This window comes from Bos grunniens, chromosome 1, assembly GCF_055505025.1.
Source record: "Bos grunniens cultivar Pamir isolate PY7600 chromosome 1, Bosgru_T2T1.0, whole genome shotgun sequence".
In the NCBI taxonomy this organism is placed as follows: domain Eukaryota; kingdom Metazoa; phylum Chordata; class Mammalia; order Artiodactyla; family Bovidae; genus Bos; species Bos grunniens.
The window spans coordinates 112,773,401-112,797,046 of NC_141165.1; the positions used below are offsets into that span (position 1 = coordinate 112,773,401).

Consider the following 23,646-nt stretch of genomic DNA (forward strand, 5'->3'; position numbering starts at 1 on the left):
CTATACATGTAAACAGCAGTGTGCTAGAGAAGACTTACACCAGCTCACAAGAGCTAATTAGACTTCCAGCGCTGTTTCAAAGTGTTAGATTGATAGCTTGAATTTGGCAGTAAGTACACCTTGGAAATTGGGAAATGCTTCCACAAAATCAACTTTCTCAGACTGCTGGTTGTTAAACATCTACCAACCCATCACCAGCTATAACATACATAAAGAAAAGCTCAATGGAATTCTTCAATTTTAATTGTGTAAAAGGATTCTAAAAACCACTAAGCTAAAAACTTGACTTTATCAAGCTAAAAGTGTTCCTAGCTGCTAAGTCACTTCAGTCGTGTCCGACTGTGCGAACCCATAGACGGCAGCCTACCAGGCTCCCCCATCCCTGGGATTCTCCAGGCAAGAACACTGGAGTGGGTTGCCATTTGACTTTCAGACACTCACCCATATTAAGAGAATCTTTTGCAGCTCACACTTCAGTTGCCTTGACCAAATTATGCCACTGCCAGGGGGCTCATGTTTGAAACATTTCCCTTAAAACTGGGGAGGGGTCTTAAATCCTTAGCTCCTCCCTGAATTTGAAGAGCCCTAAGGGTGCCAGGGAGGGCAGAGCTGCCATCTTCTCTAGCAAACACCAAGGATCCATCCCACAGTTACTCACAGACCAAAAAGTGACATTAAGATAACGGCTCAAAGACCACTCACAGACCAAAATGTGACATTAAGATGCTGCTCAAAGACCAAGGTTTCTGCATAATGTATTCCAACTCCAGCAATCAAGTAAGAGGTTCACCACACAAATATACAGGTGGATCAACCATCAAGAATACCAGGATCTGATATTTTAATAACTGCTTGAGACAACTTGAATATGGAAGATTTAGAGCCACACCCGCCCTCCTCCTGTTCTTCAGTGCCAGCCCTTTTTGACCACTTTATATGGTGTGGAGAATACCAGCATCAGCCCCATCATCCCAACAGAGCTTCCCTTTTCAGGAAGGGAAAAGACTGAAATTATTTAAAAAAAAAAAAAATTCCATTAAAGAATTCATAAGATTGTTGATTATCCTGTAGAAACATATCTTCCTGTTTCATGACATGTCGGAAACATCAGGATTTTTTGGCTTCCACTGCATAGAGGTCTGATCGCTTCTGGCTAAAAATGGGGATTTGCTGGCGAATTTCAGCCAACTTCTTCAGGTCTGCAAAAACAGAAAAGTATACTATTAGTAGATGTGATTCCTTACTTGCCAACAGGAACTTCTTCCCCAAACAGCAGAGAAACAACCAGAGCCCCAGCCAGTAATTTACTCATGGGCCTTGTCTGGAGGCACATTCAGCTTGGCACTGCCCCTGGTGTCATTTCAAACCAAACCAAGAAAACTCAGGCTGAGACAGAGCCCAGGGCTTAGCCAGAGAACAAGGATAAATGAGGAGGGCGAGGCATAAAGGAGTCCCTCCCGGTGTTCTACAGCTGTAGAATCTGGCCTCAGGGCACTTAGGGACACCAGACACCTAAACTGGGCCAGAGTGACTCTTACCTATATCTGCATACACGATCGTCTCTTCAGTGCCAGCTTTGGCAAGGACCTCCCCCCTGAAAAACATGTGGGGAGAATGAGTCAATTCCCTGATGCTTGCTGTTATTTACTATCTCTGTTCTTCCGCCCTATCTCACAGGCCAAATGGGAAGGAATCTGTTTTTAAAACAAGAAAATACGGGTATCAATTCCTATGATGCTTTTGAACTATGGTGTTGGAGAAGACTCTTGAGAGTCCCTTGGACTGCAAGGAGATCCAACCAGTCCATTCTAAAGGAGATCAGTCCTGGGTGTTTATTGGAAGGAATGATGCTAAAGCTGAAACTCCAATACTTTGGCTACCTCATGCAAAAAGCTGACTCATTGGAAAAGACCCTGATGCTGGGAAAGAGTGAAGGCAGGAGGAGAAGGGGATGACAGAGGATGAGATGGTTGGATGGCATCACTGACTTGATGGACCTGAGTTTGAGTAAACTCTGGGAGTTGGTGATGAACAGGGAGGCCTGGCATGCTGCAATCCATGGGGTAGCAGAGTCAGACACAACTGATCAACTGTACTGAACTGAACCACTTAAGTAGCTGAGTGGTCTTCTGGCAAGCCATGTCGAATCTCTACTTCCTAATCTATAAAGTGGAAATATGAGCTCTGTGAGGACATAGTGAGAAAATACCTTTTATTTTTTTTTTTTTGAAATCTTGAAGGAAGGTACCTGTTGTGTTTGATGTTCCTTGCTCTGATAAGATATAAAACTGCTGCAAACAATGCTTCTTCAGAACAATTCCTCATAGCTATCTGAGAAGCTGTCTCTTAGGCTACAGTCCTCAGTTTGGCTTGAATAAAACTTTCCTATTCCTACTATAGATTATTTATTACTTCCACCCTGTCGTGAGTACATTCAAGAGCCCTTTCCAAGGGCAGTCTAGCTCTGTTTCTTCACACCTCCCAAGGCTGCTACATAACCCTGGAGATGGAGAGGGAAGGCTTGGGTCTGCCTGGATCTCTGGCCTCAAGTCTGTGATCCTTGGATCCCTGTGTTAATGACTTTTGGGTTTGGAGGGAGAGATTTCAACCTTTGAGGCCTGAGTAGAAGTGGTAGAACCATGCCCCAGCAGGAACCCCACACTGGAAACAAAAACACTCCACAAAATCTGAGGAAAAGCTGACTTGGAAAACTATTTCCAGTGCTGAGTCTCTTGGCCCAAAACAGGCCTTCAAAAACATAGCTGTGGGACTTCCCTGATGGTCCACTGGTTAAGAAACTGCCTGCCAATGTGGGGAATGCGGGTTCAATCCCTGGTCCAGGAAGATCCCCGCTGCTGCAGGGCAACTAAGCCCAGGTGCCACAATTACTAAGCCTGTGCTCCACAACACGAGAGCAGCCCCCACCTGCCGCAACTAGAGAAAGCCTGCGTGCAGCAACCAAGACCCAGCACGGCCAAAAATTAATCATTAATTTAAAAAAACCTTATCTGTGAAATTTTTCCAAAGCACAAAACAAAATGATCCAATACAACAAACAATCTGATATAATAATTGGTTCCATCTAGGGCCACAGATTTTTGGCACAGTAAGCTACAGGCATCATCATTAATGCCGTTTAACTGAATCCTTTTCTAGTCTCTTCTATTTTTCCCCCATTTGCCCCGGCATGCAAAGATCTCTATGTTAACCCTAGGCACCTATCACAATGACAAAAAAGCCACACAGCTCCCAACCAAATGGGGGAAATTCTGCAAAGGAAGAAATACAGGCAAATCTTACGTAACCAACTGTGTCAAAAGCAGCCAGCCTGATGAGTAAGAGTTCACCAGGAGAACCAGCTGGGTGAGCAGAGCTACCCACAAGGTCAGTAAGCTGATCACTAATGTCTACAGAGGAACCCAAGTCAAGTTTGAGAAAATTTTGAAGCCAACTCGATCCTTCCAGCCTTCCAATGCACCCCAGATCCTGATGTACAGGAGGCTCACTGAGAATCTCCCACTGGCCATATCTCCCAAGGCCTTCTCCACCACACACGTTCATCTGTGAGTCCTACAAAGTCAGAAGAGAGGAACTCTGGGAATCCCATAGTGACATGTAAGCCTTTGCAGCCTTGTTACTGATATGTTTATCCTGAAATTTTAGAAACACGTATGTGTGTGTGTGTCGTAATCATACAGACATACTGAGAAGTAGTATGGAATAAATCTAAGTTCTGAATTCAAAAGTCTTGGATCCAAACACCAATTCTGGCCACTTTATCCTGTGAACTTCAAGTCTACCATCTATTAACTGGGTTAAATAAAGATAAGTCCTTGAGAGCTCAAATTGAGACAATGTGTGTGAAAGTACCATGTGAACTGTACAAATGCCGGTAAGACATGTCTATTACCATACGGCTGTGTATGTATCTGGGCAGACTTCCGTGCTGGTTTCCCTAAGTAATAGAACGCTTTACCCTCTCACAGAGGACAAGTTCACAGTTCCTCTTAATTCAACCCATCCTCCACTCTCCTCTAAGTGTTATGCAGGGAGCAAAATCCTTACCCTCAACTCATTCCAGCCGTAGGTCCAGTGACCCAGTCTAAATTTTAACCCAAAGCCAAGAGTTTGGGAGCCTCTTTTACTAAAAAACCACCCACCTGTGACTTCTGCCTCGTTTCCAAGTTTGGCTGACAATGAACGTCACTCAGAAACTCAGAACAAGGCTGAGGCCAATCACTCAGTCAGGAGAGCTGAGCCATTTCTCTCTCGCATGGCTTTCAAGTGGAAGCTCCTCCCACAGAGAGAGCCAGTGACCTGGCAGGCCTGAGGGGAGACAGCAGCGGAGGGAGGCGCAGGACCACCTGGGAATCAGACAACCCACCTGCCCAAGCACCACCTCTCTCAGCTCAGTGAGCCTGTCCCTGCAGAGCCAACTCACCAAGGATTCACAACAGTGCTGTGTCCCCAGGCAACATAGGAGGCCTTTTCATCCCGGGCGGGAGATGCTGTGGCCACGTACACCTGATTATCAACAGCCCTGTAGTCAATGGAGAGAAAAGAGGTAAGTCATACAGTACAGATCTGAGACGTTTTTACCCTAAGTGTCCAGACCCTTCTTTCAAAAACTAGGACAGGACAGGCTAGCTCGGACATGGAAGAAACATTCAAAGCCACAGAACCCTTTCTTCAAAAAAGACCTTGCTGCACAAGCTAGTTCTCCACTGGGGCAATTTTGCCCAGCAGGGGACTTCTGCCAGTGTCTGGAGACATTTCTGACCAAGGGATAGCTACTGACATCGAGGAGTAGAAGTCAGGGGTGCTGCAAACATCCTGCAACACAGAGGACGGCGCCCACAACAAAGAGCCATTTCCTCCAAAGTGTCAATAGCACCACAGTGAGAAACGCTGGCCTGAACCAACCTGTAACAGGTAAAGAGCAGAGCTTCTCTGGTTCATGCAACCCAGGTGACCAGAGAGAATGGACTGGCCTCGCTGGAACAACACCCCGGGCAGGGCTACAGGGCCCTTCCATGCCAATGGGGCAGTCCCATCACCTCAAATTAGGCAAGAACTAGGAACCGGATGGTAGCACGGCTGCACCAAGCCACCTGACCCACAGCCCTCTGGGCTCAAACAACAGATTCGTGCCAGGTCATCCCAGGCTCTCTCCAGCTTTTCCTGCTTTCAACAAAGCAGCATTTATTAATACTCATGGGATCACATACCCCTACCACCTTCCATCATGCAACCAGCCAAACACTCCTACATCCCCTTCCAATAAAAATCACTGTCATCTCCAGATGTGAGCACAGTGGCCATCCCTGGGCAGAGAGAGGAGAGTACTGATTGAGAAGGAGAAAAGGGGAGCATTCCAAGGGGCTAGAAATGTTCTAGATTTGATCCTGATCAGAGGTGAATCCATATGTAAAAATTCACTGATCTGTAAACTTAAAACTAGTACACTTTTCTGTAAGTATATAATACCGCAATTAAAAAAATCTTTTCATGAACAACCCATCATTTCTGAGCAGCATTTCATGGTTTGCAGAGCACTTCACAGTCATATTCCTGTTCCCTTCTATGTTACACCCACCTCTGCTATTTGCCCTTCACCACTCCTCAGGCGACTAAGGAAACAGTAACTGTCCCATGCGCAGCGCTCAGAACTTAGACGTTAGAAGAACAAGAACTTATCACAAGTGTCTTGGCAGAGTACCAAGACTAGCAGGAAACTCTGGAGGATGGAGGAGGGTAAGCACCAATCTACACAGCACAAGGACTGCTGAGTGTGACCACAAGTCTCTCCGGGCTGTCAGACTAAAGAACCCTTGCCTTTGCCTTGGCTCCAGCCATGTACACTCCATGGGTCTCCAATTCTCTGTAAAACCTTCTGGCAACTCTATCAGAGACAGAAATTCTTATCTGAACACAGGAAAATCAAATCACTGCCCACCTGATGGGTGAATGCTCCTGGAAATGCAGACATCAGTCCTCAAAATCCACAAGGCTGGTGCTGTGGCTTCTGAGGAGCCCACAGCAGAAGCCCTCCTTTCGGACTGGAAGACAAAGAGTCACCTTTGGGAACTGCCTCTGGGTGCCAGGGCAGCCTGAGTCAGAGGCAGCATTCCATACGGGGAAGGCTGATGCTTCCACCAAACCGCAAACGTTTTCGCAGAGAAACACGGAGATGCTTTCTTACCGGCCTCGCTGAAGCAACTCCCAGTGGGCTGGCCCGGTGGTCAGATTAAAAGCTCCAGGATATACCAATAGCTGGCAGCCTTGGGGCAAGAAAAGCCAAAGAAGAGGGATGCAGGTGAACACCCAACCACATTAGCCCTCCCTCTGCTCCTTACCTAGTGGGGACCAAACTCAAACTCCCCCAACGTGAATAGATTCATCAGTGTTACAAATGGCTGTGAATTCCTCTAGAGACACACACGCAACACACACACACAAGTACAGTGATCCTGACAACCACTTTTCAAGCAAAGGTGACTTTGCTTGAAAAACATGGAGAACCTGTCATTCAGACTTCTCTCAGCACCATGTGGACAGCTCCCAGGGTCAAGGACCATGTTTTGTGATGTTCATCAACTGAAAGGAGGAGAAGACTAATTGCTCTACTTCTTCCAGCTAAGACTCAACTGAAACAGCCAACCTGGAGCCCTTGCGCCTCCACCTTTTGCTGAGCAGGGTGTCAAACTGTCTGCACCCAGTTCACTTTATAGTGACAGACAAACTAGAGTCCGAGTACCTCTGGCAGTCTAGTAAGGATGCTAGTATTGTTGAGTATCATAAGAGGACCTTCGTAAGTTCTCTGTCTGTAATCCTCACAGCTTTCCTATGAGAAAACTTAGACCCACAGTTCTCCAGAGATTAATTTACCCAAAGCACTGTGCCAACTAAGGGGCAGAGCTGGAACCAGAACCCAGGGCTTCTCATCTGACTTGTGCTTCTCGGTCGGCAGGATGGTCCTCTGGACCACAGTGGCGCTGACTGCCTTTTTGCTGTTCCCAACATCTAGGGCTAGTGAGTGGTGCAAGCCACGTGCAGGCAGACCTACTACTGGGGCCCCAATGCCTCTCCAAACACAGTGGCCGGAAGGGCTCCAACGGCAGAGCAGACGTTTAGTTTAGGAATGTGGCTCCTGCCTTAGCTGTGTGGTGTGTTAAACTACAACCTCCAGAAAACCACACTGCCCATTCCCAGAAGTAGTCTGAGAACTCACACAGACGCGGAGCTTAAGACCTCCTCCAGGTTTTCTGACCAATGATCCCCTCCACCCACAAAGCCCAGAGCCAATCAATCTCCGAGCATCTACATGACCTAACCCAAGGCGGCCTCACCTCTCTGTGCATAGATCTGCGCCAGCTCTGCGAAGCGGATGTCATAGCAGATACCCAGGCCCACCCTGCAGTAAGCTGTTCTCCAAACAGAAAATGTACAAAGTTAATCTCCTGAAGCAGGTGCGGCCAGGGAAAGTCTCCAAGATCCAATGGTCACAGGACACTGATGGGAGTACATTCACGCAGGGCCCGTGGACAGAGAACATGTAAGTTTGCTCCTGCGTGGATTCTGCCTCGTGAGAACATCATTTACATCAGTAGAGCAGAAATGAGAAATTCACTCTAATTATTAATAAATGTTTCTTATCTAAGTGGGAGGTGTTCAGTCATGGCCTAATAGGTACAGGCTGGAAGCTATCACACTAATAAAGGCTGTGACCACTGGAAAAGCACAATCTCATGTCAAACCCTTAGTTCTCCATTAAATCCCCCACTTTCTAGATCTCTGACCGTTCTCCGCCCTTCTCCCCCTGGCCTTCCAGACAGGTTTTGTAAAGAAGTTGGAAAGCAACATCATGAAAAACAAGGGACTACCTGATCTTCCTCTACTGGTACTGCTAGAAGAGGTGAATTTATCTGGTACGTACGAGTATCAAACGAGGAGAAACTATCACCAGGACTCAATGTTTCAGATTCTTGAAATGTGATTTTCCCAGGAACATCAATGTCAAACAGATGGAGCTGCATCACAAAGAAAGGATTTGGTTACCTCCTTTCTAGCAGGGCTCATGGCAGTAATAACACACACCTTTCCATGGCCAGCCAAGGGGGTGTTCTAAGATCACTTGTACAAAGGGCAGCGCCAACCTGCCCACAACCCACCCCGCAAGCTGCTGACATCCTATGAAAATGACTTCTAACACAGGGGACTGGAGGAATGCTGCTATAGTTTGTACGGTCCTTCTTCCCTTGGTGGTGTGCAGATCAACGTCTAGATTTCTTACGGAAAGTAATTTATATGCCGCTTTTTTTACTCAATATAAATGCTAAATGAAGACTTCTCAGAATCAGAATCAAACTGACACATTGGCAAGGAGAGGTAGAGAGTGGGCGAGTGATCAAAAATAGGTAGTTCTCCAAACCCAATGCAGCAATATATTAAAAAGTAACTTCCAAATTGGATTTATTCAAAGAAAACAAATGTGACTGAACATTTGAAAAACCAAAGTGACTTACCACATGAACATAATAAGGGAGAAAAGTCACATGATCATCCTAAGAGGTGTATAATGAACATTTGGTAAATTTCTACATCCATTCTTATTTAAGCCTGGCACGCTGCAGTCTATGGGGTCAGAGAGTTGGACACGACTGAGTCACTGAACAACATTCTAATTTAAAAAATAAAAGAGAAAAACTCTTCTAGCATGGGAACCCCTTTAATAAAGAGAATCTGCAAAAAAAAAAAAATCTAAAGAAACCTATTTAAAGGTGAAACATTAAAACCCTTCTCCTGTTGAGATCAGAAACAAGGTAAGTATACCTGCTATTCCACACTGTACCAGAGGTCCTAACCAAAGCAATAAGGCGAAGGAAAAGAATACAAAGGGTAAAGATTAGAAAGAAAAAATTAAAAGCCATTATTCTCAGATAATTGTGTACCTAAGGAATGTCAAAGGACATACACAGGTGAATTATTAGAATGAATGAGTTTAAGCAAAGGTATTATATACAAGGTCAATATTTTAAAAATGTGCTGTACGTCTATATACTAGCAAGAATCAGAAAATGAAAGGACATCAGAAATACCATTTAGGAATAAATCTAGTAAATGATATAAGACTATATCCAAAAAACTATCTAAAAAACTTTGAGAGAAATTAAAGAAAGCCTAAGAAAATGCAAAGAGAAATATATTCATGAACTGGAAAACTCAATTGTCATAGCCCAGTGCTGGGTCTGTTTCCAGTCACGGCAGAGTGGTTCCTAAAGGACCAGCTTTCTCACAGGTAACCCTGAGCTCTGGACAAAACAAAACAAAAAATACAACTACTTAAAAGCACTTGACAATAATCAAAATCAGGCAAAAATTAGAGAGAAGTCAACTTCCGGAAGACAGGACCTAGTGCTGGGTGTTTCCCACTTGTTTACAACTTTCATTTGGAAGCAAGGCCCAGCTGTGGCTGCGAGTGGTGGTCACAACTACCCACCAACACACCAGCCAAGGAACCAAAGGACAGAGCTTCACAGCAGCTGGAAAGTGAGGGGGAACACTGAAAAGGAGAAAGCAGAAGAAGAGCCCTACATTTTACATATAAAACCTGTCCAAATCCCTGACTAAGCAATGCACTAAAGATGTGTGGGGCAGACTCTGAGCAGCCCAGCTAAAGCTAAACTTTGCAACAGGCAGAGCAGCTGCGGTTGCCACCCACCTCACCAAGGAAGAGTCTGGTCTGTGAGTATGCCCCAACTACCTACCTGCTCAAATAAAACACTCAACACTTTTCGGGCGAACGCAACAGAAGTTAGAGTCTCAACAACATATAATCCAATATACAATCCAAAAAACTGGACACACAAAGGTATGTGTGTCCCAAACTCTTGGAGAAAAAGCAGCAATGGAGCAGACCCAGGAAGACCCAGATGTGATCACTACCAAAGACAATAAAGCAGCTACTGAAACTAACCTCAGCAAAGTAAAGAAATAGATGCTCTTAACAAATAAACAAAGAGGAAACACAGTAGAGAATAAAAGCTGTAAAAAGAGAATGAAATAAAAATTTGAGAAATGAAAAATTCAACATCTGAAATTTTTAAAAATTTCACTGGATTACAGGAGAAGGGAGATTACAGAAGCCTCAGTGAACATAAAAAATCAATGGAAAACATGCAATCTGAAAAAGACAAAATTTTTGTTTGAAAAATAAAAATAAAAAACCACAGCCTTGGTGACCGCGTTTGGTGAACAGTATCCAAATTGGAGTCCCGTAAGAAGAGAATGGGACAGAAAAATATTTAATATTTCTTGAATATTTCATTCTAACAATCTCTGCCTTTTAACTAGAGTGGTCACTCTATATTTAATGCTCCCAAGTTTCCCAAATATAGCGAGAAATTAAATTTACAGATTAAAGAAACACAAAGCAGGACAAATACAAAAAAAAAAAAAAACCTCGTATCAGGAATATAAGAGTCAAAATTCTGAGAACCAAAGATTATGAAAAAACCTTGAAGGCAGGGAGAGAAAAACATGAATTACATGCAGGAGAACAATACAAATTACCACTTACTTCATGAGTGTGTGCATGCTCGGTTGCTTCAGTCATATCTGACTCTTTGTAGCCCCATGGACTGCAGCCCACCAGGCTCCTCTGTCCATGGGATTCTCCAGGCAAGAATACTGGAGTCGGTCACCATGCCCTCCTCTGGGGGATCTTCCCAACCCAGGGATCAAACCAATATCTCCCGCACTGGCAAGCGGATTCTTTTACCCAGGGGTTAGTAGGGAACCCCTACTAACTTTGTATCAGGGGGAAAAAAAGAGGCTAGAAGATAAGTGAATAATGAATAATGTCTCTCAAACATCTGAGGAAAAAAAGAAAAGTGTCAACCCAGAATTCTATTCCACCAAAAACATCTTTTAAGAATGAAGGCAGAGACTCCCTGCCGGTCCAGTGACTAAGACTGCCCCTTCCACTGCAGGGGGCAGGGGTTCGACCCTGGTCAGGGAGCTAAAACCCCACATGCCTTTTGGCCAAAAGACCAAAACATAAGCAACAGAAGCTATACTGCAACAAATTCAAAAAGATTTTAAAAAACAGTCCACATCAAAAATATCTTTTAAAAAATGGCAAAGTAAAGATATATTCATAAATAAAGCTAAGAGAATTCATATCTAGCAGATGCTCACTTCAAAATGCTAAAGGAGGTCTTTTTGTTTGATGGTAAACATACCAGACAGAACTAAGGTCTTCAGGAAGAAAAGAAAATAACCAGAAATGGTAAACGGTGAGGTAAACATGAAATATTTCTCTTAATTTCTTTAAAATACAAGTGACTACTGAAATTAAAAATTAGTATTTTGTGGTATTTATAATGTATATAGATGCAATATGCATGACAACCACAGCATAAAGAATGGACCGATACAACTGCAAGGTTCTTAAATTTCACATGAAGAAACAGATTATTAACTAAGAAGCCTATGACAAGATAAAGTGTGTATACTGTAATTCTTAGGGCAACAACTTAGGGAAAGAAAAGCAAACTACTACTCAACTCAAAAGAACGCAGGCAAGAGGAACAAAGGGAAACAGTAATTCAATGTCTACGTGCTTAAAATCCAATCATAGCAATAATTACATTAAATATAGAGTGACCACTCCAGTGAAAAGGCAAAGATTGTCAGAATGAAAAAAAGCAAGACCCAACTACATGCTGTCTGCAAAAGAAGCATTTATATATAAAGAGACATACAGACTGAAAATAAAAGATTAGAAAAAGATGTACCAAACAGTAATTAGAAGAAGGCTACAGTGGCTTTACTAATATCAGAGATAAACGTCAAGACAATCAGTATACCAGAAAAAAAGGACATATCATAATGAGAAAAGGATCAATTTACCAAGAAGACTTAACAATCCTAAGTGTATATGCATGCATTACCACTGCAAAGATATCAACTCTCCCCAAAGTGATCACTATATGTTTGAAGTGAAGTGAAGTCACTCAGTGGTGTCCAACTCTTTGCGACCCCATGGACTATAGCATACTATGCTCCTCTGTCCATGAGATTTTCCAGGCAAGAGTACTGGAGTGGGTTGCCATTTCATTCTCCAGAGGATCTTCCTAACCCAGGGATCGAACCCAGGTCTCCCACACTGTAGGCAGACACTTACCATCTGAGCCACCAGGGATACCATCCTAATCCAAATTCTTGTAGGTTTTTCCTTGACCAAAATTGATAGGCTGAGTCTACAATTTATATCAGCAGGCCAATAGCCAGGTATAACCACCTGTGCCAACTAATCCAATGCCTGGTGTGTGTACCACAGAATGGGTACTGGGAACTTCAGAGCAAATTCTCAAGAGGCAGTGAGAATTGCCACATTCTCTACTGACCTTTCTGTGCTTTACCAGTAAAGTTCCATCAGGCCCAAACACGGCGCAGGTGTTATATAATTTCCCAGCATCCTTTTCAGGAATGGACCCTTTTGTTGAGAAAGAAACACAGAAAGAGACACAGAGAGACACAGAAAACATTCTGAATGAAGCATTCTTTTATAACAGGACAAAGGCTTGTTACAGTTTACCATCTTCTCGGGTCCAACAGTAAAGTTTACTGTCTCCTAAGGGTTATTTAATCATGATTCTTTTCTCCTTGAATACGATTTTTCAGAGACCAATTTCAGAGTGTGGGTGAAATGTAATTAAGTCAGAGGCCAAAGAAAGGTTTCAAAACTAATCAAACTATTTTTCAATTCAGCTTTGCTCTTGAGCAACACTTAACCTGAAGCATTAGTGCAACATAGGGAATTCACAGTTGCGCAACTTAAATCCGCCAGGTCCTGCAACATAACTGTATCCAAAAAGGCCTTGAGGTGGGAAGGTATGCCAGTCTTTCCATCACTAAATATGGTGCCTGTAGTTCTATCTCTGCTCTGTCCTCTTTTCTCCACCCCTTATTTATTTCTAATTCTCACTGTATCAGAATACAGAAATAATTTTATTGCATTAAAGAGTTTTACTGTATTTTTATGTAAACAAATAAAACATTTTTATTTAAACAAGCCACATAAATAAAGCTACTTTTAAAAAATTATAGTTGATTTATAATATTACACTAGTTTCAGACATGCAACATGATTCAATCTTTTTTTAGGTTGCACTCAATTTAAGATTATTACAAAACAATGGTTTTATTTCTCTGTGCTGCACAATATATCCTTGTTACTTATTTATTTTATACATAGTTGTTTCGATCTTGTCCATCCCTAACTCCCCCTCCCCTCGTCCCTCTCCCCACAGTAGCCACGAGTTTGTTCTGTGAGTCTGTTTCTCTTTTATTACATACATTCGTTTGTTTTCTTGTTTTAGATCCTACATGTAAATGACAGCATAAAGAATTTGTCTTTCTCTGACTTACTTCACTAAGCCTAAAACTCTAAGCTACCTTTGATGTCAGCGGTCTCTTTCTGGGGGAAATAAAAAGAAAGTCTTAACACTGTATTAAAGACTTTCAGATATAGTTTCTCCTTCCACATTTCCACCTGCCCTTGTACCCCCAGAGAAAATTTTCAGCAATTTGGTGTGTGTCCTTGTACAATATTCACTATGCCTTAATATATAAATACATATAAAAATATACATATAAAATATATAAACATATAAACATACACAGTCTTTTATGTGGATCATTAATCTATAGGGAAGGACCTGTTCATTTCATACCAAACTTGCTCTTTTTCCACCAAACAAAGTGTGTCTTAAAGATCCTTCCACAATCCTGCATAGACAGATCTACCTCATTGTTTTCTATAGCTAATTTGTATTCCATGGTTCAAATGTAACAATAGTTTCTCAGATGTTTTTAATGTTTAGGCCATTATACCTTGCGGGTAGGAAGTTACCTCCAATGACATACATGCTGCACTCCTTTGCCACTTCAGAAAGCTTCTGTGTGGAGTCACCAGGAATTTTCTCTGCATAATCAGGAAAATATTTTGTGCCATATGGAGAATTAAAGCATTCCTAGAATAATGTTGGAAGAGAAAAAAGATGGGGGGGGAACCCGACTTATTTTAAAGTTCTGCTGTAAAAAGACATAGTTCTCAAAGAGGTAAAAAAATACAACTGATAAGAAAAACACAGACATCTGAGGCTAAAGAGCCTGTGGCCACAGACAGGATTCGGCCCCAGGCTCAGATGGGGCTGGAGTCAGTGTGCTCAATCGGATGCTGGTCACCTTGGCAAAAAGCTGCACTTGTCTCTCCCTGAGTCCACAGAACCACGCCTCCACAGCGTCGGGCACCCGGGACCCACTACCACTGGGCTTGCTCACAGGATTGGGGGTGTTAAGATGAATCCAGACTCTCAAAACTATATTATTAGCTATGTAAAGCAATAAAGCCTATGTTTTTCAAAAATACAGAAGCCGTGAAACCCACCAAGGTTAAGACATTTCCTCACGTATACGGGATACACGAGGGATGTTTCTAAGCTCCCTTCCAGTGCCACCATTCTGATCCTGCAAACTCTCTCACTCCCCTGAATGTGTCTCAACAGCTCTGTGATAAAAGAAAACTCATGCATTTCACCTCCAGTTCATTCATTTACATTCACTGAGACTGCTTGTCTGTGCTAGGAAACTCAAGATCGAGGATCACCAACTTGTAGAAGATACTTTAGCAGGGGACACATGCAGAATTCAAGTGCTTTCACTCCTGGCTTTTAGGCTCTGACCCCCAGCAGCCTAAACCGACAAGAGGCCATTACTGGATACAAGGAGAGATGAGTCCCATGACTGGAGTGACATTAAGATCTCAAGTGCCCCTGCTGAAGACTCCTACTCACTGGCCTCCCTGGTAAATGGCCCAGAGCCTAGAATATCAATACAAGCTAGCCCTGAAGAGTCTCCAGGGCTTGCTGAGGGCTGCCCCCACCCCACCGCGAGGTCGGGGACGGTCAGGAATAGTTCCACCACTCACCCCTGCAGGCCTCTGCCAGCAGAAGGGGCCGATAGGTGCATCTTCTGACCAATGTGGGACTGTCCGTGGGGCTGACCCTGTACTTGCTGACAAACAAATGTGGCCCCATCTTCAGCTGATTCTATCTTAAACAGGTCACCTAGCACACTGATGCAGCATCCTTTGGCTCACTACATACTACAGGCTTCCTAAGTGTTTAACAATTTTCAACAATGTTTTTAAAATGTCGGAAGCTCAGCGCTAAAATCAATGTTCTGGTCTCGTGAAGACTAGACTATGCAAGCAGAGAAGGTAAGTGCCTGAGGCACTGAGTATTTTGGATTTAGGTAAGTCCCTCTGACTCCTGGGCTTCTGAACTGAGCAGGTGAACTAAAGTTAAAGACCTGTCACCAAGCTGGCACGTCCTATCACAAAGATCCTTGCTAGGTCATCTTCCATACAGATGAGGAACCATCCTGGGGTCCAAAGGGACCCTGCTGGCCCCTAAGACCCAGAATGAGCAGACACCACACTACCGGGACAACAGTGCTCAGAAAGGGGTGGCCACCCCAGACTTACTGGCAGGGAGACTATCTGGGCTCCTTGCTTCGATGCCTCCCGGATGAGGCCACAGGCTCGAGTGAGGTTCTCTGACTTGATGGAAGAAACCTGAAGCTGGATGAGGGCCAAGCGGAAAGCTGAGGAGGAAGACAAAAGAGAGGAGCGGTCAGAAGATCTGACTGCTGACTCAGATAGAGCAGCTGTTTTTAATGGAGGGTAAGTCAGACCCCCAAGACATGTGGCAGCGTCTAGAGACACTACTAATGGTCACGACTGCTGGTGTGCTATTGGCATTTAGTGGGCAGAGGTCAGGGACACTGCCAAACATGCCACAAGGCATACGACAGTCCCTGATGACAAAGAATTATCCACCCTGGGTTGGAAAGATTCCTTAGAGGAGGGCAGGGCATCTCACTCCAGTATTCTTGCCTGGAGAATCCCATGAACAGAGGAGCCTGGCAGGCTACGGTCCATAGGGTTGCAAGGAGTCAGACACAACTTACTGACTAAAATAACAGCAGCAAATGTCAACAATGCTGGGGTTGAACAACCTTGAGACAGAGCCATAGTGTGAGCAAAGCCTGCTCCAGGCACAAGAATCTGAAGTGAAGCCAGCAGGGCCAGCCTCTCCCTTAGGAGAGAGGAGACTGGGCTTGACTAGGGAACTATCTCTTATCATGCGACCTCAGGCCCCAGTCCATTCTCAGCCAGGTGCTGAGCACCTTCCAGCACAGCAGGTGAAGTCTCTCTGGCAGTCCCCGCCCCACCGTGAGCCAGAAGGAAGCAGACACACCTAGCTCAGCTTCCCCATCGCCTGCTGGGACACAGTGCACTGGTCCAGCCACTGGGGGACGGGGAGGCTGGCAGCCGATGGGCTGCACATGTGCCACAGAGAGGAACCCTGGGAGGACCTGCACTCACCCCACGAATCTCCCGGTGCCCAGAGGAGCACACCATTAAGTAGCAAATGAAACATACCACTAGAGACTGAAACACTGTGGAAGGAAAACCAAACAGCACTTCTTCCTGCTGTCTGAACAAGGGGCCCCACATTTTCATTGGAGACTGAGTCCCACAAATCACACAACCAGTCCCGCCAAGCAAACCTGCTGTCAGCCTTGGGGCAAGAAGGTCACCGGTTCCTCCAGGCTTATTTCTTTCTTGAGGTTGTCACCACATCCGACACTTGCTTTTCCTGTAGAGCTCTCTTAGCCCTTGCCATAATCATCTTTACTGGTTAATAGTCCTCTAGATAAATTTTTTCCTGTTCAACTGACTAGTGTGGTTTCCAAGTCCCGCCTGGACACTTACTGACACAGTTTCTGCTTGTGGTCTTGATAGAAGGCTACATTAAAGGTTCCCAACCATGTCATAACCCACAAAGCTCTGCAAAACTTCTGAAATTATCTGGAAGTTAATTGGCCTGGCCTTGCTTCCCTACCCCAACTCTGCTGTAGAGTCTAAAATTCCACCCTTAGTGACTTCTCTCTCTGGGTGTTTCTCCTGCACCTGTAAAAATGTCCCCAGAGAAGCAACATTGACAGACCCTGGCCTTTGATGAAGACCTGTTTGGCTCGGGGTTAATCCTAAAAATAGGAAAACTAGATGTCCATTCCTTCTTGTTGTTGTTGTCATTCAGTCGCTCAGTCTTGTCCAACTCTTTGCAAACCCATGCACTGCAGCACGCCAGGCTTCTCTGTCCATCACCAACTCCCAGAGCTTGCTCAAACTCATGTCCATTGAGTCAGTGATGCCACCCAGCCATCTCATCCTCTGTCATCCCCTTCTCCTCCTGCCTTCAATCTTTTCCAGCACCAGGGTCTTTTCCAGTGAGTCAGCTCTTCACATCAGGTGGCCAAAGTATTAGAGCTTCAGCCTCAGCATCAGTCCTTCCAATGAATATTCGGGATTGATTTCCTTTAGGATGGACTGGTTTGATCTCCTTGTAGTCCACAGGACTCTCAAGAGTCTTCTTCAAAACCACAGTTCACAAGCATCAATTCTTAGGCACTCAGCCTTCTTTATGGTCCAACTATCAAATCCATGCATAACTACTGGAAAAACCATAACTCTGACTATTTGGATGTTTGTTGGCAAAGTAATGTCTCTGTTTTTTAACATGCTAAGTTTGTCATACCTTTTTTTCCAAGGAGCAAGCGTCTTTTAATTTCATGGCTGCAGTTACCATCTGTGGTGCTTTTGCAGCCCAAGAAAATAAAGTCTGTCACTGTTTCCATTGTTTCCCCATTTATTTGCCATGAACTGATGGGGCTGGATGCCATGATCATAGTTTTTTGAATGCTGAGTTTTAAATCAATTTTTTCACTCTCCTCTTTCACCTTCATCAACAGGCTCTTTAGTTTCTCTTCGCTTTCTGCCATAAGGGTGTTATCATCTGCATATCTGAGGTTATTGATACTTCTCCCAGCAATCTTGATTCCAACTTCTGCTTCATCCAGCCCAGCATTTTGCATGAGGTACTCTGCATAGAAGTTAAATAAGCAGGGTGACAATATACAGCCTTGATGTCCATTCCTTGGTTTCTCCTAAATACAATGAGAAGAACTAAACTGAACCTGGAACGCAGCTTGTCAAATAGTTTTAAAGAATGGATGAAAACAAAAGCTGGGATGATTACTTTGGGGCAAACAGCCTGAGCTGTCACCAGAACATCACAGAACATCCCATCAAGTCTCCACTGTAACGGAGAGGTGGGGCTTTGTCTCCGCTTCTGAGGGAGGGTAAGCTGAGATCCCCCAGGGCTCTCTGATGGCTTCCTCTCCCCGCTCCCACCCGGGAAGGAAGCTGTCCAGGACCAGGGTGGGGACTGGCTGACATCGTGCAAAACACCCACTCCATAGAGGGGCCAAGGCAGGACAGTTCCACGGCTGGGGAGTTCCTTGAGGCAGAGGATGAGATACAAGTCACTTCATCTCAACTGCAAATGAACACACTTCTCATTTTCAGGTCCCTAGTGGTAGTTAGTCACTCAGTAGTGCCCATCTCTTTGCGACACCCACAGACTATAGCCCGCCAGGGTCCTCTGTCCGTGGGATTTTCCAGGCAACAATACTGGAGTGGGTTGCCATTTCCTTCTCCAGAGGATATTCCCACCCAGGGACTGAACCCAAGTTTCCTGCATTACAAGCAGATACTTTACCATCTGAGCTACAGGGAAGTCATCAGGCCCCTGGCTATACTATACTAATCCTTGATTGTTAGATTACAATGAATAGTTCATGTCCCTGGCTATACTAATATTCACTGTAATCTAACAATCAAGGACTCACCAAGGGGAAGGATAAATATCTTAAGCGAAGAGACCAACAGGGAAACAGCATAGGGAACGTGCAGGTCTTTTACACATATAAGCATCTGTGGGTTATCGTTAGCAGTATTTTGTAGATGAATAAATAAGAGGCTTGCAGATGGAAAGGTGCAAGAAACCAGTCCAAAAAGTAACTGGCACAGCCACAATCAAGCCAAAATCTGGACTGCAGACAAGAGGGGCACCATGTTTGTTTCTGGGTGGGTGGGGGAAGTCAGGTAACTTGAAAACACTCCTCAACGGAGTCAGATCAACGCTGCCCTCAACCCTACCAAGAACCACACCTCTTAAGTTCATTAGTCTCTTCTGAAAGATACAGTCACACTCAGAAGGAGGTGTGTAAAAGGACTTCTATACTCCAATCCTGGAGGTTCACTCAGGCACCAGCTTGCACTGCACTCCAGGATGTTGAAATGAAAAACAGAGAGCACTTCCACAAACACTATCACCTTGAGAGAGCCTCACAAGACCTCAGAAGGAACAGTTTATGTTCATTTTAAAGAAGGGAAACTGAGGTCCAAAGCGATCAAATGACCTGTTGACATGGGCTGCGCCAACCCTGTAATAATCCAGGTCTCCAGACTTTTTAAGCCCAGAGCACTCTACTGCCTCGTCTAAAAGAATCAGGCACAGACTTGGGAACACAGCCAGAACCTCATCCCTGGGGCTGATCCTGAGTGGGGATGTGTAAGCAGCACGTGACACATGCGTGCTCAGCTGTGTCCGACCCTATGGACCCCATGGACTGTAGCCCACAAGGCTCCTCTGTCCCTGGGATTTCCCAGGCAAGAATACTGAAGTGAGTTGCCATTTCCTTCTCCAGGGGATCTTTTCCACCCAGGGATCAAACCTGCTTCTCCTACATAGGCAGGTGGATTCTTTTACCACTGAGCCACCTGGGAAGCCCCCAAGAAACATGTTAATACCTAACCTGAAAGTTCAAGGTCCAGGTGCAGAAACAAACTGCCCGTTTTTGTTGTTGTTCAAGAGAAGGCAGCATTTCCCAGTGGGTGTGAGGGGGGCGCACTGTGGAGCAAATTAACGAGTTCACTTACCACACAAGCCCCAGTCAAAGCAAACACGTGCTTCATTTTCACCTGACAGGGCTCAAACCACAAATAATCAGGGTTGGTACCTTTGCAAAACCCAAGTTCAAACCAATCTAAAACTAGCAGCAACCTCCAAGAATCCCACGGGACAGACTCTCCCACTTGAGGTATCATAAATACTGAAAGCTTTAGTGAAAATGCACAGTCTTCGGGTAGTGGAGCGGGGGTGGCGGTAGGGAATAGGAAAGACCACCAGGGAGGGTGCGGAATTTGCATTTGCAATAAGCACCCTTCCCGCGCCGATGAATCTAGAGCGGAGCGGACCGGCCCGGAATGCTCGTGGAATCTGCCTCACGTATTACAAGAGCCCGCGGGGCGGGGAGCAAGGAGCCGGCGCTTCCGGCGCGCTGACCCGGTGCTCCCGCGACCCCGCTGGCCCGTTCGGAAGCCCAGAGTCCCCGGCGTGCGCCGCGCTGCGCTCCGCGGCCTTCTCCTCCCCGCCCCGCCCGCGCCCACCGCCCTCGCCGCTTGGGCCCACAGCCCCACGACCACCGGAGCAGAGAAGGCCAAGGGCGCGGCGGGGACAGGAGATGGAGAGAGAGGCTGAACGGGCGAGACGCTCCGCTGGCGTCACACCCGAAGCCTCTACTCCGGCCCGAACTTGGGCCGCGGCGCTACTTACTGGCCATGGCTCTGCCGGGAAGCACCATAGATACTGTTGGCGTAGCCCGGGTCTCTGGGCCAAGGCGGCGGCGCCGCGAGGGGCGGGGCAAAGCGGCGCGTCCGGGGGCGGGGCATCATCGCCCGATGCTCCGCCTCTCGCCCCGCCCCGCCCCTGGGCCTCTTGGCAGGGCTCAAAGGTTGTCTTCTTTCTGCTGCTGCTAAGTACCTTCAGTCGTGTCCGACTCTGTGTGACCCCATAAACGACCTCCTACCAGGCTCCCCCGTCCCTGGGATTCTCCAGGCAAGAACACTGGAGTGGGTTGCCATTTCCTTCTCCAATACATGAAAGTGAAAAGTGAAAGTGAAGTCGCTTAGTCGTGTCCGACTCTTAGCGACCTCGTGGACTGCAGCCTACCAGGCTCCTCCATCCATGGTATTTTCCAAGCGAGTACTGGAGTGGGGTGCCATTGCCTTCTCCATGTCCTCTTTCAAGCGGGCCTCAAATACCTGTTAATCTCTTGCTGTTTCAGTAACATCCTTGTAGTCAGATACCGAAAGGCAAGGGACAACCTAAATCGGGGTGGTGTGCTAGTAATTATTTAACAACCTATCTCTCCGAGTCTAAACGAAAGGATTGAACCTCTTGCTAGTTGAATCACCTCTGTGGCCAGGGGAGATTACCTTACCTTATACTGATTGTTGTTCGGTCGCTCAGTTGTTCGTGGCCGATTCTGTGACCCCATGGACTGCCGCAGGCCACGTTCCACTGTCCCCTGATTCTGTGACCCCACGGACTGGAGCAGGCCAAGTTCCACTGTCCCCGTCTCTCCTGGAGTTTGTTCAAATTCATGTCTAATGAGTTGGTGATGCTATCTAACCAGATTGCCTTGGGGGATTTGAACAAGTCCCCAAAAGGAGTATAGAATTATCTTGGTTGATTTAGGCACTCTGGGTTTGGAGTACAAGGCTGCTATGATATCCTGCTGCTGCTGCTAAGTCGCTTCAGTCGTGTCCGACTCTGTGCGACCCCATAGACAGCAGCCCACTAGGCTCTGCCGTCCCTGGGATTCTCCAGGCAAGAACATTGGAGTAGGTTGCCATTTCCTTCTCCATGCATGAAAATGAAAAGTGAAAGTGAAGTCTCTCAGTTGTGTCCGACTCTTCGGGACTCCATGGACTGCAGCCTACCAGGCTCCTCCTTCCATGGCATTTTCCAGGCAAGAGTACTGGAGTGGGTTGCTATTGCCTTCTCCGCTATGTGATGAGAAGAGGGGAAAAGAGAAACTAGGTTCAGACAGAATATCGTCAACAGCAGTTCAGTCCTGCAAGGAGAGCCAACCAGTCCATCCTAAAAGATCAGTCCTGAGTGTTCATTGGAAGGACTGATGTTGAAGCTGAAACTCCAGTACTTGGCCACCTGATGAGAAGAGCTGACTCATTTGAAAAGACCCTGATGCTGGCAAAGACTGAAGGGAGAAGGAGAAGGGGACGACAGAGGATGAGATGGTTGGATGGCATCACCGACTCAATGGACATGGATTTGGGTGGACTCCGGGAGTTGGTGATGGACAGGGAGGCCTGGCATGCTGCAGCCCATGGTGTCGCAGAGAGTCAGATATGATGGCGCGACTAAACTGAATATGCTGAAATCTGCTAATACTGTTTTAGGATATTTGCTTTTATTAGAATTGATTTTTAATTTGTTTGTGCTTTTGTCAAATTCGGGGAATCAAAAAGTAATAAAACAAAAATTTGCTACCCTTTAAAAATTTTTTTAAATAATTTATTTTTGGCTGTCCTGGATCTTAGTTGCTGCACAGGCTTTTCTCTAGTTGCAGCGAGTGGGGCTACTCACTTGTTTCGGTGTGCTGGCTTCTCATTGTCCTGGCTTCTCTTGTTGTGGAGCACTGGCTCTAGGGTGCAGGGTCTTCAGTAGCTGTGGGTCCCAGGCTTTAAGGCTCAATAATTATGGCACACAGCTCAGTTGCTCCATGGCATGTGGGATCTTCCCAGATCAGGGATTGAACAGGTGTCCCCTGCACTGGCAGGTGGACTCTTCACCACTGAGCCACCAGAGAAGCCCAATTTGCTACCCTTTGTGGTCTGGAATAGTTCAAATTATATTGAAATATATCTTAGTTTCTAAAAGGATACTATAAAAAACATTTTGAGGACAATTAAGGGACACTTATTTCAGTATGAACTGGATATTTGTTGCTTTAATGACTTTTATGTGAAAACTGTGATTATGCCGAACAGTCTTCATCTGAGAACATGCATGCTGAAGTATTTAGGGATGAAGCGTCAGAATGTCTGACTTGAAAATGATCAGCAAAAAAGAAAATATGTTCTTAGTAACTATGGGGTTTTTGAAGCTTTAACAGACTAACTGGACTTGGCTTTGCAGCAGGAAGATCTTTAATAACCTTCTAACTCTATGTGCTGTGTGTTTAGTCGCTCAATCGTGTCTCTTTGTGATCCCATGAACTGTAGCCCGCCAGGCTCCTCTGACCATGGGGATTCTCCAGGTAAGAATACTGGAGTAGATTGCCATGCCCTCTTCCTGGAGATCTTTCCAACCCAGGGATAGAACCCAGGAATCCCACATTGCAGGCAGATTCTTTACCATCTGAGCCACCAGGGAAGCCCAAACATATTGCAGTGGGAAGCCTATCCCTTCTCCAGGGGAACTTCCCAACCCAGGAATCGAACTGGGTCTCCGATTGCAAATGGGTTCTTTACCAGCTGAACTACCAACCACCAAATTCTGCTATTCTTATGGTCTACTGAGGCTCCATATCGATAACCTCAAGATACACAGATGACACAACCATTATGGCAGAAAGTGAAGAGGGACTGAAGAGCCACTTGATGAAAGTGAAAGAGGAGAGTGAAAAAGCTGGCTTAAAAATCAACATTCAAAAAACTAAGATCATGGCATCCAGTCCCATCAATTCATGGCAAATAGATGGGGAAAAAATAGAAACAGTGACAAACTTTATTTTCTTGGGCTCCAAAATCACTGCAGATGGTGACTGCAGCCATGAAATTAAAAGATGCTTGCTCTTTGG

General features: G+C 45.4%; 1 protein-coding gene across 16 annotated transcripts; it reads right to left on the reverse strand.

Annotated features, from left to right (window-relative positions):
• Positions 1–738: 738 nt before the first annotated feature.
• Positions 739–21,828, reverse strand: NIT2 (nitrilase family member 2). Of its 16 annotated transcripts, none has more exons than XM_086410093.1 (11): positions 21,262–21,686; positions 19,795–19,889; positions 15,554–15,672; positions 13,933–14,039; positions 12,411–12,499; positions 7,937–8,030; positions 7,350–7,424; positions 6,203–6,281; positions 4,442–4,540; positions 1,539–1,594; positions 739–1,199 (listed from the first exon to the last, which is right to left on the reverse strand). In XM_086410093.1, the coding sequence occupies exons 4-11, from the start codon at positions 14,018–14,020 to the stop codon at positions 1,108–1,110; spliced, it is 672 nt and encodes a 223-aa protein (XP_086266219.1). In that variant the 5' UTR covers positions 14,021–14,039; positions 15,554–15,672; positions 19,795–19,889; positions 21,262–21,686; the 3' UTR covers positions 739–1,107. The 16 variants fall into 16 exon arrangements, 13 of the variants coding, with proteins under 13 accessions (XP_086266219.1, XP_086266258.1, XP_086266208.1 ...); XM_086410132.1 differs by having other exon boundaries at positions 13,919–14,039; XM_086410082.1 differs by lacking the exon at positions 21,262–21,686 and adding an exon at positions 20,595–20,660.
• Between the last annotated feature and the right edge of the window lie 1,818 nt (positions 21,829–23,646).

Coding starts and splice junctions, on each gene's coding strand:
- NIT2 (XM_086410044.1), bottom strand. CDS start 20,622: ATGGTGCTTCCCGGCAGAGCCATGGCCA. Junction 6,282..7,349: donor GCAGATCTATGCACAGAGAG/GTGAGGCCGCCT, acceptor TCTTGCCCCAAG/GCTGCCAGCTATTGGTATAT. Junction 4,541..6,202: donor GAGTTGCTTCAGCGAGGCCG/GTAAGAAAGCAT, acceptor CATTGACTACAG/GGCTGTTGATAATCAGGTGT.